The sequence below is a fragment of the Marmota monax genome, unplaced genomic scaffold (assembly GCF_021218885.2).
Source record: "Marmota monax isolate L192 unplaced genomic scaffold, Marmota_monax_Labrador192_F-V1.1 WCK01_AAM20220418_F8-fsc00045, whole genome shotgun sequence".
Taxonomy (NCBI): Eukaryota; Metazoa; Chordata; class Mammalia; order Rodentia; family Sciuridae; genus Marmota; species Marmota monax.
Window position 1 is genome coordinate 12,721,366 of NW_026692132.1, and position 18,458 is coordinate 12,739,823.

The 18,458-nt window shown below is 34.2% G+C and overlaps 1 protein-coding gene across 1 annotated transcript in view; it reads right to left on the reverse strand.

Annotated features, from left to right (window-relative positions):
* Cntn5 (contactin 5) overlaps nt 1–18,458 on the reverse strand; it is a 1,252,743-nt gene that overhangs the window by 56,193 nt on the left and 1,178,092 nt on the right. Inside the window, exons 17-18 of the mRNA XM_058570757.1 lie at nt 11,333–11,491; nt 6,777–6,926 (exon numbers count right to left, since the gene is read on the reverse strand). Coding sequence (XP_058426740.1) covers nt 6,777–6,926; nt 11,333–11,491 — 309 coding nt within the window. The remainder of the gene's footprint in view (nt 1–6,776; nt 6,927–11,332; nt 11,492–18,458) is intronic.

The window sequence follows — 18,458 nt, forward strand, 5'->3', positions numbered from 1 at the left end:
TATTCAGCAGGAGTCTATGCATGTGTGATCTTGAAAATACGATGTCTTTCTTGGATATGTGGTTAACCCTGTTTTGATGTTACCATGGGACTTATGATTTTAGTTTTGGCACAGCTGGCTTTATGTATGTATGTATGTATGTATGTATGTATGTGGTGCTGGGGATTGAACCCAGGGCCTTGTGCATACAAGGCAGGCAATCTAACAACTGAGCTATATCCCAAGCCCCACAGCTGATTTTAATTTGGAAATCTAAGTAAACATACCCTTCTCAATTTGTAGAAGAAATGGTTATATATTTCAGGAAATGTAGAATTTGTATGATTTTTGAACTTTGGTATAAGGAGCAATAGTCAAGAATACAGATGTAAAGCTATGGTGTTTATCTCAACTCATATTCTCTTATCTATTTGTAAGAGTTTACAAGGGAGTAAAAGCAGAGAATGAGTAATCTCCAAATGAGACTTACAGATAAATGTAGTAAAAAGAGAAGAAGGAAATGGCAAGAAGGAGGGAGGAGGTGTGGCAAGGAGATTACAATTTGGGAGGCATCAGTTTGGAAGTTAAGGTCTAGGTTAGAATCAAGCTCTACTGCTTATCTACTAGATAATCTTGTGCAAAAAATTTTAAAAAGTCTGATTCTGTTTATACCACTATAGATGATATAAACTGATTTTTAAGAGTGTTTTAGAGACTGATGTGAAAACCAAATGAGGTATTGAAGGGCAAGTACTTAGCACAGGCCTGGAAATTTATGTGCAGCACTTCAGGGACAAGAAAGATAGGAAAAGTCTAACCTGAGGGTGTCAGATTCCTTCCTGAGCTGACAGCCCTTCATTACCCTACCATCTTGCATGCTCAAGTCTTCCATAGCTTTGCCTCTCATCCTCTGTTTCTTCTTTGAGATTTTTGCAGCAAAGACTCGCCTGCCTAATAATGACCAGTTTTCCTTCTAAAAGGCATTTGTGAAAATTATCATCTTAGCTTGAAAACTGTATCTGAAACTGAAGATATATTTCTTAATTGTGTTTTATTGAACAGACTTGCCTGGACCAAAGTGGTTTTATGATTTTTAAATATTGTCTGCTATATGAGCCATACTGTTATTTTCTCTTTTCCCCAATAACCAAGATTTGGTCTTAGAGGTCTGTTGCTTGCCATAATTTTTGTCTTCTTTTCATCTTACTGAGAACCATTTATACAATATAATTAAATTACTCATTGGATTGTGAAAGCCAATAATGTTCATTTAATAGTATTTGCTTTTAGATTTTCCCAATTACTTCAGCTGAATATATTGTCTATGTAACATTTTCTTAGAAACTGACCAGAAAAACAACCCTTAAAACTCCATAGCCTATGACTTTTTATGTACACAGCACTGCCTAACAACTGGTATTTTCTAGTTGGTCCCAATAAATAATTTAATCCAAGTCATATTTGCTTTGGCTTTCAAATACCCACTATATGCATCTACAAAGCCAATTTATATACTCCTAGAGAAAACTAATCTAGTCCTATCATATATTGCAATAGTATTTTTTGCATTTAAAAACTATTTTTTGTATTATAGAAGTACATGAGTATATTACAATAATATTTTATTGTCTCCTACATAACTTCTGAACTCAAGAAAATTTTCTAAATAACTATCATGAACCAGAACTATAAAGATACATATGTGAAAACAGCAATATCTTTTTAGGAGTCACAGGACAATGAAGAACTAAAGAAATTGTAATAAGAAGTTATACAAGTCTCTTCTGAACTTGGAATGAATTACATGTAACTTCATAAGCTAAAGTGGGGCTGGCTAGAGAAGGGTGCAGACTTGCTTAGAAATAAGGTAACCCATTTTTTTGATTCTTTCCTATTATCTTTCTTTAGCTCATATAACTAGGATTATAGCTCAGGAAATGCTATTTTGGAAGAAGAGTGTCGGTTTAGAAGATGGATGTGCTGTGGCATCTCTCTCTCCAACCCCAACTGTCAATAAGGAGGGAGGGGGTGATTCTCCTACCAAGATAAATAAAGAGAGGAGCAAGACTTCAAAATAAGTAGAGTTCATATACTTACTCTATCACACTCTGCCTGGATGTTGAGCTTCAGAGTTTTGTAGGATGCCCTGTCCCACTCCAGCTATCAGTACAGAAATGAAAATAGTTCTTAAAAAGATCTTATATTTCTAGGAATTGCCTTGACAGGCATGGGGGATGTGAAATAGATACTGTTGAAATGGACTATCTATGGAAAGTAGGTTCAGACAGGCTTGTTGAAGTCACACCCAGTAATACTGTATGTTAGGGAGCCATATGTCTCCAGCAAACCCAAAGCACCTCAAAAGAGAAGGCAGAGGACAAATTCCATCACGTGGACTTTCAATACCCAAGGAGAAGCACATCATACACATTGCACCACCTAAGTAGATGTTTACCCCTTTCTTGTTTTCTTTTTCGTTTCTTCCCATTTTTTAAAAAATTTTAACTTTGCAATAGGAACTAGTCTATTTAGCACATCAGTACATAAGTGTAATATAGTGCATAAAAATTAAGACAAAGGAAGATTTTTATCTGATTTTCCATCTGATACATTTAAATGTAGAAAATTATTTTTCCTTGTGTGGCCAGAAAACTGTCAAAAGAGAATGGTAGATGGAATTCAGTGTACTAAGCAACTGGGGAGCTATTTGTGGAAAAACAACATACATGGTCTTTCATTTGATGCTTCTTTCTCTCTGCTCTTTTTTGCCTTGTCTATACTACAAAAACCAAAGGAAATTATTTGAGATAACGTAGGACTCAGTACTAGCTAATTAAGAAGAAGCCAAAAGCACCATATGAAGGCCAGACATGGGTTTGAGAGGGAGATGTAGAAGATACCTGAAAAGGGGCCCTCAATATGAATAAAAGCAACTTCTGAATTATTACTATTGTGTAAATTTCCATTTTATAAAATAACAAATCATTTAAATTAATGATGATGGTGATAGTGCTTATACACATTGTCTTTTTTATTTTATTGGTTCTTTTTAGTTATATATGACAATAGAATAGACTTTGATATACTTATACAAGCATGAGGTATATTTTATTCTAATTAGGAACACAATACCTATCCTTCCCCTTTCTTTTCCCCATCCCCGCTTCCATCTATTGATCTTTCTTCCATTTACCCATAGTTATTTTGTTTGTTAAAATTTCTTGATGTACATGATGGTGAGATTCACTGTGGTGTATTCATATATGTACATAGACAACTTATGTCAGATTCACATTATCCAGTGGGATAAGTTGTAATATTTTCCCCATTTCTCTAAGTAGGAAAATCAAAGCCTTAAACAAACTTGCTTATGTTCACAATGCTGAAAAATGGAACAATAAAACATTAATTCAGATGTAAACTCAAATAATTACAGATAAAGCTTCCTTTAAAATATGTTTATATTATACACACATATATTTATATATATTTTTATATAGAAAAATTTTCAATTTTTAATTTATATATACTTATTTATATATAAATTCAAGTTTGAAATAACAATAGATATTGGGATTTATGTCAAGAATTTTGGATTAACAGATATTACACAATAAAGAATACAATGCTTTTCTAAATGACAAGTTACATAGTTAACTCTTCTTTTTATTCTATATTTCAAGTGTTACAAATGTGTAACTTATAGAATATTGACATTCAGGGAAAGAACTGTTGTTGCTGTATTCATTGTATGTTTTTCCATTTTTATCATAGTGCACTTTTCAAATTCACTTCTTAAAATGTGACATAATCCTTTTAAGTGACCAAGGATTTATATTGTCTCATAATTTATATGTTGTTTTGAAAATAGTATCATATTTTATAAATTAATAAGCACAGGGATATTTATCTGTCTCTAATTAAAGCATGTAAGAAAATTTCACTATAAATGTGTACTAATGTAAAAGTACATATTTATATTACTGTTTTGATATCCTATTGCTAAGAAGTTGAGTTGAATCAAGTTACTTGTATTGACTACAAAAAGTGCTTTGATGACTACAAAATTCAAAATATACCCTAGAGGAGAATTGCAAAGAAATTTATTTATTATTCATTTGTTACTTTTTGGTGTCGGAAAGGAGCAATTCTAAGGTTGAAATGCTTTGCTAAATCTGCTTTGGAATTTAGAATTTTCTAATAAGAGAATTTTAAAGAGGCATAAAATTTTCAAGTGAACATCCTAATGTGAGACCTTTCCCCTCCCAAGCAGCTCTGTCAATTTTCAAAGTTTAGTTGGTCCATTAGAAAAGACTCATCTTTTAAAATACAGGATATGCACTTAATAGAGGCAGAGTGCATCACTTGAGAGCTGTCTCAGGATATTGGTGTCCCTTTTAATCTGTGCTGCCTGACAAAACAGGCACAAAATTCAACACTTGGTTCAACACCATTAGTAGCTCGAGTTGTAGGTAGTATCTAAGCAAAAGAAGCACAAAGTGGGCAGCGCAAGCCTTCAACTCACTTTCAGAGAAGAGTACTTCATGCATTTTTCATACTATTTCTCTTCCATAAGATTTTAATGGACTCAAGTATGTCATGTATATAGAACTCATGATAAAATGGAGATACAGGCAATACATGATTGAGGAAGCTGCAGAAACAGATGAAGTCTTTCAAATGCATCTTCTGAACATAATTTAGTTTAAAATGTAAAAGTGTTTTTGCTAAAAAGCTTTTTAATAGCACAAGGAAATTTATACTATAAAAGTTTGAAAGGATTATTCATCCCAAACGAATTATTTACGTTTGAAACGAATATTTATAGAGAGCCTCTGAATTAGGCAGCAATCTTTGTCTTTGTTTAAACACAATTAACAATATGCAAAGTAAGGCAGTGATTTTTAGAAATTATGTGAGCATAAGTATTACTATTGGCAGTCATTTCCATATCTGCACAGTGAGTACATAAAATGAGGAATGACTAACCTGTTATGCTCTTAATTAATGAACACCTGTACACAATGAAAGCATGGCTGATTTTATGGATGCATGAAAATCCAACCAGCCAATTAATGTTCAATTTAAAATTCACACTATTGAAAAGTAGCAGAAAAAACAACTTGTGAGAGGCAAATCATAAAAGCAGAGAAGTTGGATTTTTCTTTGCATGAATATTTTCCAGCATATGTAACGTATTTTTTCCCTTGGGTGCTTAACTTTTATGTGGAAAAAAATCTGAAAATATTTTGTACAGTTATTTGTATTTAATGAAATAACTTGATCATTTGGAATTCTTTCCTCTCATTTTTAAAGGGACAGACATGATATGCTTAATTATTGTGATAGTTTATTTTGCTGATAATTATTTTGTTTAATTTGTTAGAAGTCGAATCATATTTTGGTCCAAATCTATAATATAGTAAAAAATGGATATAGTTAATCCTGTCTTCTATGTACATATGCCTCTGACCTAGATAATGATATGGATAAGGCTGCCGAAAGGAAAGAGAAAGAATGTTCCCTTTTAAAATAAGACATGTTGAGTACAAGTTCCAGATACTGTTTTATATTCCAAAGGATAGTGAAGACATGACAAAAATCTTCATTTTAATGAACTTTCTCTGAGTTTTACATATTATCATTAAATATGTATAAAAACATTAGTTTTTTTTCCTTCCTGGATCTAATACCTACTTTGCCACCTGCCCCATTTATGTTTTTATATTACTCTCATCAAAGTATTGACTCATGTGTCTCCTTGTGTTCTGTTAGGTGCTGTCTATTAGGTACTGTGTTAATATACAATTAAATACAATTTATTTATGTATTTTAATTGTGTATATATGGATACAAATGGTACCCATTTGATACACACAACATGTAATGATCAATTCAGGATAATTAGCATTCAGTGCTCCTAAACATTTATCATTCCTTTGTGTTACAAACCTCTGAACGCCTCTTTTCTTTATAAAATTAATATAGAATTTTATAGGGTTATAAAATTTATGTCTCAATAAACTTTGTCCAAAGTAATAAAATATACTAAAAATTCTTTGTATGGAAATTTCACAGATACACTGATTAATCCATACAATTAATTAATTAATTAATTAATAATCTTAGTAATTTTTTTTTAGTTCCTTGTATATCTACTCTTTCCATGTGATGAGAAAGATAGCTTAATTTACTTTTTGAGTAAAGCTGTTAATTCCTCTTATCTACATTAAAAAAAACATTTTTATCAGAGATACTTATTCTAAAAGGCCAGAAAAATGCTTTGTTTTCTAAGTCAGAATGCAGATGTGTGTTTATTATATACATAGACTTCAAGTAAGCAATAGGTCAAGGAAGGACTGTGTTTGGATTTGCAAGGTATAATTTATACAGGTTAGGTGGTGAAGGTCAGCATAAAGGAGTTATAAGGAAGTAGGTTATAATTAAAGGAGGATGTTGTCACTGGAGAAAAAGAAGAAAAATCCATTCTGGATTTTGTGGATGTATAGTGTATAAGTATACAATTAGAATTAGAAACTAATTGCTTTGACTTCATACTAACTTGAAGATGCTGTAATGGTTGGTAGAAAATTGCAGCATCCACGTGCCTGTATTTGTGGTCACAAGGAAAAAAAAGTTTTGAAAACAAGTAAAGTGAAAGCATTATTTTAAAGAAAATGATTTTATGGATATCTAGGGTAAATGCATCAGGACAAATTATATTAAGGCAAGCAATAAAGCAATCATGCTTAATTCAGCTTGCTTTCAAAGTAAATTCCAACTCTTTAAATTCTTACCTGCCTCATTTGTGCGGATCATCCGAGATGGGGTGCTTGGATCTCCAGTCCCAATTGGATTGGTGGCTACTACACGAAACTCATATTCCACCCAGGGGTTTAAGTCCACTGCCATGGCTGACTCCATATCTCCTGTTATGATTTCTGGGACTATAGAGAGGAATGATATTTTATGTCATTAGGAGGACTATAAAAATACTATAAATGGCATTCAAAGATATCACTATTACTGACATAATCAACAGGCAGATTCATACCTCCTCACAACACATGCTCATGGCACCACCTCCAGTGTCAGTAGTAAAATGAAAATCAATTTTCAGGAAATAAGTGCTTGCAAGTGTCAAAGTTTACTGGAGTTTATTAAAATTCTTTACTTATGTTTGGTCATTATATAACTTGCTGTTATCTACACTAAAAATCATTTCACCAACTTTTAACTCCAGATAAGAGGCCAAGTCATAAAATAATCTAAGCAAAGAGTTTTTCTTCAATTTCTATGAAATTTCTTGAGCAGTTTGCCTGTCCTGGTCGGACAAACATATTTTTCTACTTGGTAGTTAAATAGCAAATTAAGAATATCTCTCTCTAATTTAAAAACTTGTTGGGATATAAGTGGATATTCTCTCTTCTTCTCATAGTGACTACATTTTTCATATTTTGTACTACATTTATATTTTTATCAAAAGGTAAAATTGTCAATACAATTACCATGTAGCAAAATACTTTTTATATAGCATATATGCACTATTCAGAACTGCTTTTATTGCTCATCTCTGCTCTTTAGGAAATATTGTTAGAACTTATTATGTGAGAAAAAAGGGAGATTCTCCATATTCTTATGTGTAAAGATCTTGAGAGTTGATATCATTCCTTGATTTCTATGTGATGGGGGCAGGGACAAATGGGAGTGGAGTAAGGCTGTTGATTTGATGATAGTTCAGTTTTACTATGGCAAAGTAGGATTCATTCATTTTGAATTTTGCATGAAAGTCTCTTCTGAAATGTACAGAAAGTTACCAAGTTAGCAGCTCCATGGAAGGGTGAGTGAACAGAGCACAGGCTGTATGGCCTGCCTGATAAATCTCACAGAACTGCGGGGCTGATTGTTGTAAGTGGTGACATGAAGAGGTGGGGGAAAAGCTTCTCCTATTATTGCACTGGACACTGAGCACTGTTCTTGGAGCACAAAGATCTGAGATATAGGAGAAAGGCCACCAATCCATATATTGGGGAAATACTGAGCTACCCTTGCCACACACCAAGGTAGGAACAAGATTCCCAGACACCCTCTCTGGCTCCCTTCTACACTGTATCACCAACACTTGTCTTGGGTCCACCAGGATTTACCTTGCTGCTTCATTTCATTCTGCTATGGTAGGCAATTTCAGACATCTGCACCCCTCCACCTTGTTACTTTTATTCTTATCTCCATAGAATTTATCACACTTGCTTTTCTACCCAGCTTGTGTTCCTCCTTAATTCCTGAAGCTCTTCCACTGTGATCTTTGGAATTCATGATCTGTCAGCAGCAAAATCCCTTCTACACTTAAAGTCCTCTCTGAACGTTCTGTTCTTCCAATTTCTTACTCTAATAGGAATTGAGGACATTTTGCCCTTCTCAAGGGCTGATTCTCTTAAGATATTGCATAGAAGAATAAACAGCCTCCAAATGCAGATAATGTATGCTTTCTATAAGCAAACAAGTATGCAGGTATTTTTTTCCTACAGGAAAAGAAAAGAAAACAAAACAAACAAACAAAAAACTCCCAAGGCTCTTATCACCTTTTCTCTCCTTCTAGTCTTCACTTAGTTTTTCTATTTCTTTTAGAGCAAAAATGTCTTGTTCTGCCTGTGGATTTTTTTCTTTCCATTCTTTCTTGAACCCCCTCCAATCATGCTCTTACTTCCAGCTTTCCACCTTATCTTCTGTCTAGCTTACCAATGGTCTCTGTTATTGAAACTTTAAGGTCAGGTCTCAGTTCCTCATCTTCCTGGGATGCTAGCGTCACTCTTCCCCATTTTCTTATTACCTGGTGATCTTATCCAGTCTCATAATTTTAAACACCCTCTCTATGCTGATGACTCCAATATTTTCATCCATGAATCTCTTGGCTAGACTCCAGACTCATGTTCAATGGCCTATTAGACAATTACACTTGAATAATGTTTTGAAGGACTCATATTAAGGGAATAACAGTTTCTTTCTTACAGATGTAGCCAAAATCTTAGAGCCATTCTGAACACTTTTATTTCTTCCTGTCTGACTCCAATCCCTAAGTAAATTATGGTGTTTATGACCTCAAAATATGTGTATTTCTTCACTTCCCTTTGTAGTAAAACCTAACAATTTTCTGTAATAATTTCTCTCCCATTTTCTCTTGAATTATTCTTATCAGATATTATTGCCTACCATGGCACTAAAACTGATATTATCAAGGGTCGCCAATGGTCTTCATATAACTAAAACCAGTGGTCAATTCCAGTACTCATTTGACATGTCAGCCACATTTGAAATATTTACTCTCTTCTGTGATAGTCTCATTTTTTTTCCTTCCAACAAATCACATTATTTTGATTTTATTTTCTCCCAATGATTACTTCCTGTCTGTATCCTTTGGCTGATTACCCTTCTCAACAACTTTTTACTATTGGAATATTCCAGGACTGGATTTTCATACTCATTTCTTTAGTTTATATTTATTTTCTTTGAGTTGACATGCAACCTTATGGCTTTAAATACAATTTATGTGACAATTTTACAATTTATAACTTTATCCTAAACCTCAAACTTGAGACTCCAAATGTTTCAAATGACTAATTTTATGACTTGTCCTTTGTCACTCTGAAGCAATACCATCTCTCAACAATGATAGCTTCCTAACCAGTGTAGTGCCTCCTCTCCTCACCTGTTTCATAATCTATTTCCAACATAGTTGGAATGAATGTATTAAAAGATAAGACAGGGAATATCAGTTCTCCAGTATTTCTCCATTCTTTCAGGATGTGGGACTGCCAACATCTCTCCAAACTCATCTTCTACCATTTTTCCAAATCTCATTCTGCCCCTCCCTCATTAGTCTTCTGATACTTTCACATTGGTTTGTCCTTCTACATGGGCTGATTTCCCCTTTGGTATTGGCATAGCTAAATCCTCATCTCTTTTAAAAGTTCACTCAAATGTACCAACTCCATGAGGCATATGCTGGCCACTCTATTTCAAATTATAACCTCCTGTTGTGAACTGAATTGTGTCCTTCTAAAATTCATATGTTGAATCCTTAACCTCCAGGGTTGCTTTATTTGAAAATGGGGTCTCTAAGGAATAAAGTTTTAAGTAATCACAAAAGGGTGTTCTCTTCTTAGTATGCTTATAAAAAGAGACACCAGAGCATTTGCATGTGAGAGCCTTCATCAGGAACCGAGTCAGCCAGAAAATTGACCTTGCAATTCCAACTTCCAAAACTGTGAGAAAATACATTTCAGTTCAACATACTCAGTGTATGGTTTGCTATGGATGCCCACACCAACTAATATACTGCTTTACCAGTGTACTTCTACCATACCATATCAACACAATTTATTTTTTTTCCCACAGCACACATCAAATTCTGACATACTATGCAATTTATATGCTTATTTTGTTTTCTGTTAATTATTTATCCTCATGATGACAGTGCAATTTTTACAAAGGCAGAGATGTTCTTGTTGTTAGTGTTCATCAATGTATCCTAAATACCTAAAACAGTGATTTTAAAGTTCATTTCATTTTATGGTCTTACATACTTTTCAAATACCATGTTAAAAGCATATCTTACTGTCAGGAGGTGAGTTTGGGGTTACACGTCCTTGCTGGACAGTGCATTGAAGAAATAGGGGGAATTTAGTTTTAAAATATAAAAAGATGAAAATAATTTTTGGAATAATACAACTATAATGGAAACATCTTAAAAGTGGTCATTAAAATACTATAATGTTTTAAATAATACAATTTATGTTAGATTTTTTTATAAATAGATATGTGACTATAAAGGCATTGCACAAGGAATGGGGACAATGGAACACTCCTATATCCTAATTTTCCCGTGGCTTCTTGAATCTATAAAATAAAATTACAAAGAATTTCACAGAACTACGCACCAAGAAAAATTGCATTATCAGACTGGGTGAAATCCAAATAAGGCCTGAAGCTCGACTGAGAGAATTGTCCCAATGTGACTTTCCTGATTTGATAACTGTATTGTGGCTGTGTAAGATTTTATTATTGGGGGAAGGTGGGGAGTGGGTCCGAAGAAACTCTGTATTATTTTTACAACTTTTATGTAAGTCCAAAATGATTTCAACAAACAAACACGATGTGCTCCCTGTTTGGAAACTAAGAGGAAAGAAAGGTAGCTTGCTTTTTTCAGTTCATAAAAAGAAGCAAACGGTGGTCAATAGTGTAATAAATAATAAAAAGATTTCAGAACCTAGAAAAGATCCTAGTGAGATTGTAAACAGATATCAATCATGAGATAGGAAGCTCTGGTTGTGTCTGATTTTGCCTTGGGACTCACCTGTTTTTACAGTTTGCCAGCCCAAGGAGAAGGGGCTGCGAGCCTGCAGGTTATAGGAGGAGATTGGGCTGTGGTTGTCAGCTGCTGGACTCCAGGAGAGTGTGGCTGTGCTGTCGGTGATTTCCTCCACAATTACTATTCCAGGTGGACCTGGGGGACCTGAAGGCAAAAGGCAAAGGGCAAAGCTAAGTACAGCTCATTATGAGGAGCCAGAAGAAATTGTATTGCCAGTGTGGATCTCATCAAACTACATAATCATCTTAATGAAATATGTATTTAGTAATGAAAATTGACAGGAAAAATTATGGGATGCAAGTTGGTTTCTAGGATTTCTGCAGGGAATTTAATTATAGATTGGATATTTTTCTGATGTTTTGTGCCTGGAGGCAACTACCAATTAGCATTATGTTTTATAGGAAAAGAAAAAATAATAATTAGAAGCAGATACAGGGTATAAACATCAATATCAACTATAGTTGTTGAAATCTATCACAGCTTACAGAGGTTGCAACAGAGGTTGCAACAGAGTGATAGTCAATGCTTCCAGAAACGAAAGCAATCCCATTTTCATGTTGAATAAACCTACAGTATATAAAATTGTGATGTGTTCTGTTAAGTATCTTAGACTGTAACAAAAGACAATGAAGGGTTCTGAAGAAATGATAGTATTGATAAGGTAAGGACATATACCAGAAGTGAGACATGTGTAGAGTTGATGAAAATTTCAAGACTGAAATTAGGTTCTTTTTATTTATCTTTGTGTAAGGCAGTGTAGGTAGTGAATCAGAGGAGGTTAATTCTTTTTTGATCTTGAAAGAATTGCATAGCGTAGTGATGACTAATCTTTGTGAACATGAACTTCATCTTTAAAAAGAAACCATGATCTGATTTGAGGAGAAATGTACCATTGTATTATTGACTATAAAATAGTGATTTTAATAGCATTTAAAAATGCACAGCTATTTATACTGTGATAGCTAAAAGCAATGTCAGTTATCTCATTGACATTTTTTTCTGTTTTTTAATGTAGACAATTCAAGTTGCAAGAATGCTTTTATTTTCAATGAAAAAAATTCTACCTTTAAGTGCTTTATTGTTGTTATTTTCTGAACTTGCTACACATGTAGCAAGTTGCTGTCTGGATTTGGTGATTGGGATGACTGAGAGGTAAGGACTTTACTAGACTGCAAGGAGCTAAGAAATGATTTGGTGCTGAAAAGAATGAGCAGTTAGTGAAGACCTCTGAGACTGTCAACAAGAAAGAAACAACGAGATGGAGAAAGAGTTTAAAAGCCTCATTGGGGCAAATGATGTTTTCAGGATATGAAGGATGAGCATTTTTACCCAGGATGAGAAGAACCAGCAGCATATGGTAGAGACTAAAGATTTGATAGATATGGACTATTCATCAGAAGGGTGACAGAAAGTTGGGATTGTGGACAGAGTAGTACAGGATAAACTTGAGAGGGAATAGCAGTTTTTCCTCCAAGAGAGAAGATGGAAGCAACAGGGAAGCCATTTAACACAGAAAGTCTTTGAGATTGCAAAATTAAAAAGGCTCATTTTGGAAGGCACTTGTTTTTTTTTTTCTCTTTTTTTTTTTCACTAAAGTAGAAAACAAGACTGTCAAGCTGGGGCTGTAGCTCAGTGGTGAAGCACTTTCCTAGCACTTGTGAGGCCCTGGGTTTAATCCTCAGCACCACATAAAAAATAAATAAATAGAATAAAGGTATGTGGGAAAAAACTTTTTTTTTTTTAAGACTATCTCCAAAAGTGAAAGTGATAGGATGAATATGAGGTGACCCTGGAGAATAACAGGGAAGGGTTGGGATAGGGATATAGTAAAAATGGAAATGTGCAAAGAAGAGGCTATAAAATGATTTTGGAATAGTACTGGAGTTCAAGTTTGCTTGGAGTATATAATTTTGAAGGGAACTGAGGAACTTGGCAAAGTCTGGAATGCTAGGACCAGGAAAACAAGAGAAGTTAAGGTTTAAGAGTTTGGCAGAGTTAGTCTTTATCATCAAAGATACTAAAGACATGGGTGACTGTGGATTCAAGGTAGAGTTAGGGGGTAAGGTGAGGCCAGAAAGTGCTGACAGACAAATAAAAAGGAGTCAGGAGATGGGATTATTATTGTAGGAAATGTAAGAGTAGGATCATGTTTATGAAGGGAGATTGGCAGAATTTGTTACTATTTCTTGAGAGGTAAAATAGTTTCGAGTGACGATTTGGTTTGCAGGAGAGAAGTGAAGAAAATAACTATTAGGTTGACAAGTTCTAGGGATGTAAAAGTTTGTCTAATGTGTCAGCAATATCAGTCTTGAAGCCACTAAAATAGTGGTTATACATATGGTGAGAAAAATAAATGTGATGTAGTTGCTAAAGTTGTTAGACTGTGGTGACAGGAACAAGGAGAACATCTGTAATAACAATATCATGAGAAGAATATTAGTTATAATAATAATACTAATAGCTGTCATACTCTCCTGTACTATATTAAGGAGCTGTACTAAATGTTTTCCAAACATTAACGTATTCCTAGAGTGGATAATGAACTTTGAAATTATTTAATAAATAATAAATTATTTAGTCAATATCTTTACTGTATGTTAGGTTTGTTCTAGGCACTAGAAATTGGAGTCCATTCTAATGAACTGTTGGTGAATGGCATAACAGATTTGAATGCAGATCTGATTGTAAAATCTGATTTTTAGAAAGAAGAAAGGGGTAATATTTCATTGTGTATATATGCCACATTTTTTATCCATTCATCTATTGAAGGGCATCTAGGTTGGTTCCATAGTTTAGCTATCATGAATTGTGCTGCTAAAAACATTGATGAGGCTGTGTCCCTGGAGTATGCTGTTTTTAAGTCCTTTGTGTATAGACTGATTAGAGGTATAGCTGGGTCCAATGGTGTTTCCATTCCCAATTTTCCAAGACCATATTGCTTTCCATATTTGCTGCACCAATTTGCAGTCCCATCAGCAGTGTATGAGTGTACCTTTTCCCCCATATCCTTGCCAACACTTATTGTTTGTATTCATAATAGTTGCCATTCTTACTGGAGTGAGATGAAATCTTAGAGTAGTTTTGATTTGCATTTCTTTAATTTCTATGGCATTTGCAGATAAATGGATAGAGTTAGAGAAGCTAATGGTAAGTGAAGTTAGCCAATCCCCCCAAACAAATGCTGAATGTTTTCTCTGATATAAGGAGGCTGATTCATAGTTGGGCAGGGAGAGAGGGAGCATGGGAGGAATAGACGAACTCTAGATAGGGCAGAGGAGTGGGAAGGAAAGGGAGGAGGTATGGGGTTACAAATCGTGATGGAATGTGATGGACATTATTATCCAAAGTACATGTAAAAAGACATGAATTGCTGTGAATATACTTTGTATACATCTAGAGATATGAAAAATTGTGCTCGATAGGTGTAATAAGAATTATAATGCATTCTGCTGTCATATATAAATAAAAAATGAATAAAATAAAGAAGAAAGAGATAAGTGACCCTATCTCCTTTTATTAGTAATCTAGGAAGCAGTTTCCACTGAAAGAAGGAAGGAAAGAAAGAAAGTGTGTCATAAAGGCACACTTAAATTATGTAGCAGACAGAGATGCCATTTGAAGAATAGATTAAAGACTTTGTGGTAGCCTGTGCCCAAGAGGATTACCCGCTTCCTTTCCTCCCTTTAGGTGTAACTCATTTCCATTTGACAAGTGGAGCCTCCTCTTTGACCCACCTTGAATCTGGGCTGTCCTGTATGGATCCAATAGATAATGGTAGATGTGACACTGTGTGACTTCTGATGTAAGGTCATAGGAAGCTTTGCCTTCACACAGGTCTCCTGGAAGGCATGTTGTGGGAAACAAGTGAAAGTTTGGGACTCCCATTCTCTAAGGAAGTCCAAGTTAGCCATGTGGAGGAGCCTATGAAGAGGAAGGTACACCCAGCTTGACTCCAGCTATTCTAGGCATCCCAGCCCAGGCAAAGTGAGGGAAGAGGCCTTCAGCTGATGCTGGCATCTGCATGAGAAACCTTAGGCATGAACTGCCTAGCAGTGTCCATTGGCTGCCTAAACCATGAAAGCAAGGAGTAGATGGATTTTTGAAGCTACTAATTTTTGTCGCAGCAATGGCTAATTGGAATAGGCTTCAAAATGCCTTGTTTTGACAATTTGCCAACAAATTCATTTATTAAGCTGTTCTGTAGTGCTTCATTTCATATATTCTAATTATTCATCTCTTCAAAGGAAATTTATTAACAACTGCCTATGGGAAGTCTGAGAAACACTGAAGAAACTACTGAAAAATTCACCTGAGCATTAAATTTCTAAAAATGTTGATTGGCTCTCTTAAAAAGTAAAGATATATTTTTAATAATGGGTACTAATTACTATAAAGCTTTGGCTGGAAAAATATGTTCTTGGAAATTTACAACATAATAAAGCTTTAAGTTCTTTTTATTTTATGTGTCTATTTGCCAAAATGTGGTCCTTAGCAAAATAATCAGTGACAGGGATAAAAATTTATGTACCCAGGATACTGATTATGGCTGTACAATTATTTATAATTATAAACCATTCTAAACAACTAATTGTCTAATAATCATATAATGTTTAAATTATAAATTCTTATGATAAACTACTAGGCTTCCATTAAGCTGTCTAGTATTAAAGGCTATTTAATAACATGCAGAATGTTCATAATTTAATAAGTGAATAAAATGGATTACATAATTGCATGTAAATATGAATGTTATCAGTTGTAATGTGACAAATATGCAACAGAAATACTGGAGAAAAAATAAATCATTACTTGGATATGGGGCTAGATGATTTAAACCTTATTCATATTTGTTTGGGTCTTCTAAGTCTATAATAAGCATATATTCTAAAATTATTTAAAAAATTGTTTTAGAGAAAGTTTCTATATTGTGATGCGTTAAGTGCTTTCCTAAGGATATTCAATTAGACTAAACAAACATTCACTGAGTGTCTAGTAGTGTGCATCTACGGGAGGTGGCAAAGGGGAAATGGTTGCCGAAGGATAAGATGGGGTTTTGGCCATGTGTTAAAATCCAGTGGCAGAGACCCATCTTTCATTAAAAAAAAGTGCTTTAAAAATGTATTTCATATCATGATAATACTTGTTACATTGGTTATAATTATTTTTCTGTAATTTCCACTCAACATGGTACTTGACATATATTAGATCCTTAAGAAATATTTGCAAATGATAAAGCAGGAAAAGTGAAGGAAGAAGAGGAAGAGTTATATTTTGAATTTGTAATGTTATATAAGTATAAATAAGATGTTTTAAGGGATGGGGTTGTGGCTCAGTGGTAGAGTTCTCGCCTCGCACGTGTGAGGCCCTGGGTTCCATCCTCAGCACCACATGAAAATAAATAAATAAAAATAAAGGTATTGTATCCAACCACAACTAAAAAATAGTTCAAAAGATGTTTTAAAATAAAATATTAGACAAAGATGCTATATAATAAAATATTTTTGTTAAATTATTAGCATAGTGATTTTTTTTCATGTTTAAAATGGCAATACTAATGAAAGAATAGCTACATATGAAGAAAACAATGTGCTTTAGTAGTAAGGTTTATTAGAACTTAGAGTTTTATAACCTGTAGACAGATAATTTTTCAAAATCCTTGTAAATATGAAAGATTTATGAAGAGATTACTGTAATGATACTCCTAAAAAAATACTGGTGGTGTTATTTACCTCCTAAAAATCGTATTTTTTAACCATAGTAATAATGAAAAGAAACTATCATTATTACATTTGTCTTGGCTTATCTATGATGTACTCCTGGGGAAATATTTTTAGATACTATATACTGAGTGCTTCCTTTGTAGATTTATAGCTTCCTTTGTATATTTAGTAGTCAATATTTTGTTTTTAATACCTGTTAATAATGGTCCTATTTTTACCATCTTTTGACTTAAACAATCAGGCAATAAAAGTTTTCTTAAAAGCATGTTGACATCTTTGAACGTAGATTGGGAGACACATACCTCAATGGCGACAAATGGTGGCAGCAGTAGTATCTGCATCTGATACAGATGCCATCCATTTAGCAAAAATCTCATTACATGCTATACATAGCTGTAATGATTCAGTGTCAGATGGGCAATAATCTGGAATGTTTTTTTTTTTCTCCCCAGGGACAATGCTATTATGTAGAATCAGTAAAATAAATATTTATTGGAAAATAGAAAATTTAGAAAAAACAGGCATAGTCTGTTCATATCTTCATGTTGAGCATTACAGAGCAAATGACAGTCCCCAAAACCCTCAGTGAAGGTTCTGCCCAGTACTGCCATCAGATGGCCAGCAGATCTACTCATTCTAGTGACCTAATGTTCAGTTACAAAATTTTCTTTTGTTGAGGAGCCATTGCCTTTTAAAGCTGTAAAATGAATTAGATACATTTCTCCTTTAACCTCTAACATGGTGATTATCATACTGGAGACCTGAAACAAGGACTCCAAGAAAACGGTTGCCATGGACTAATGTTCAAGATAGAAAAGGGGATTCTTTGTGTGTGTGTGTGTGTGTGTGTGTGTGTGTGCGCGCGCGTGCAGGGGGTGGTGTGGGGAAGTGAATAAGCAAATAAATATGCCCAAAGACTGAAAATTTCAAACTATTTTGAATCGAGACAGAAGATAGTTTAAGTTCAATCAGAGTAGCAGGGTTTATAAAGGTGGAGAAAAGTAGGCTGGGGAAGGCAATATCAGGGCTGTGAGTTTGAACTTCATTATGCAGGTAGTGAAGAACCAGGAAATGTTTCTGAACTGGAGGTAAGATCTTATAAAGAAGATTTAAGAGTAGAATGAAAGAATATTCTAAAATTTCATGCTTGAATAAATTGGTAGAATTGAGAGGGTAACTAGGGGAGTTTTTCTGAAGGTTTCTTTTTCAGTTTAAAGCAATTAAGTTTAAGTGGAATAAATTCTGATGACATTGGAATGCAGAGGTGGTAGGATGCTAGTTTGGAGCCAGAAGAGAGTTGAAATTTCAAGAATAGTCATCCTGGGAAATGTGATGAAGAGTCAAACATGAACAGTGATATTGCTGACCAGTATTGAGAATGAAAATGAAGT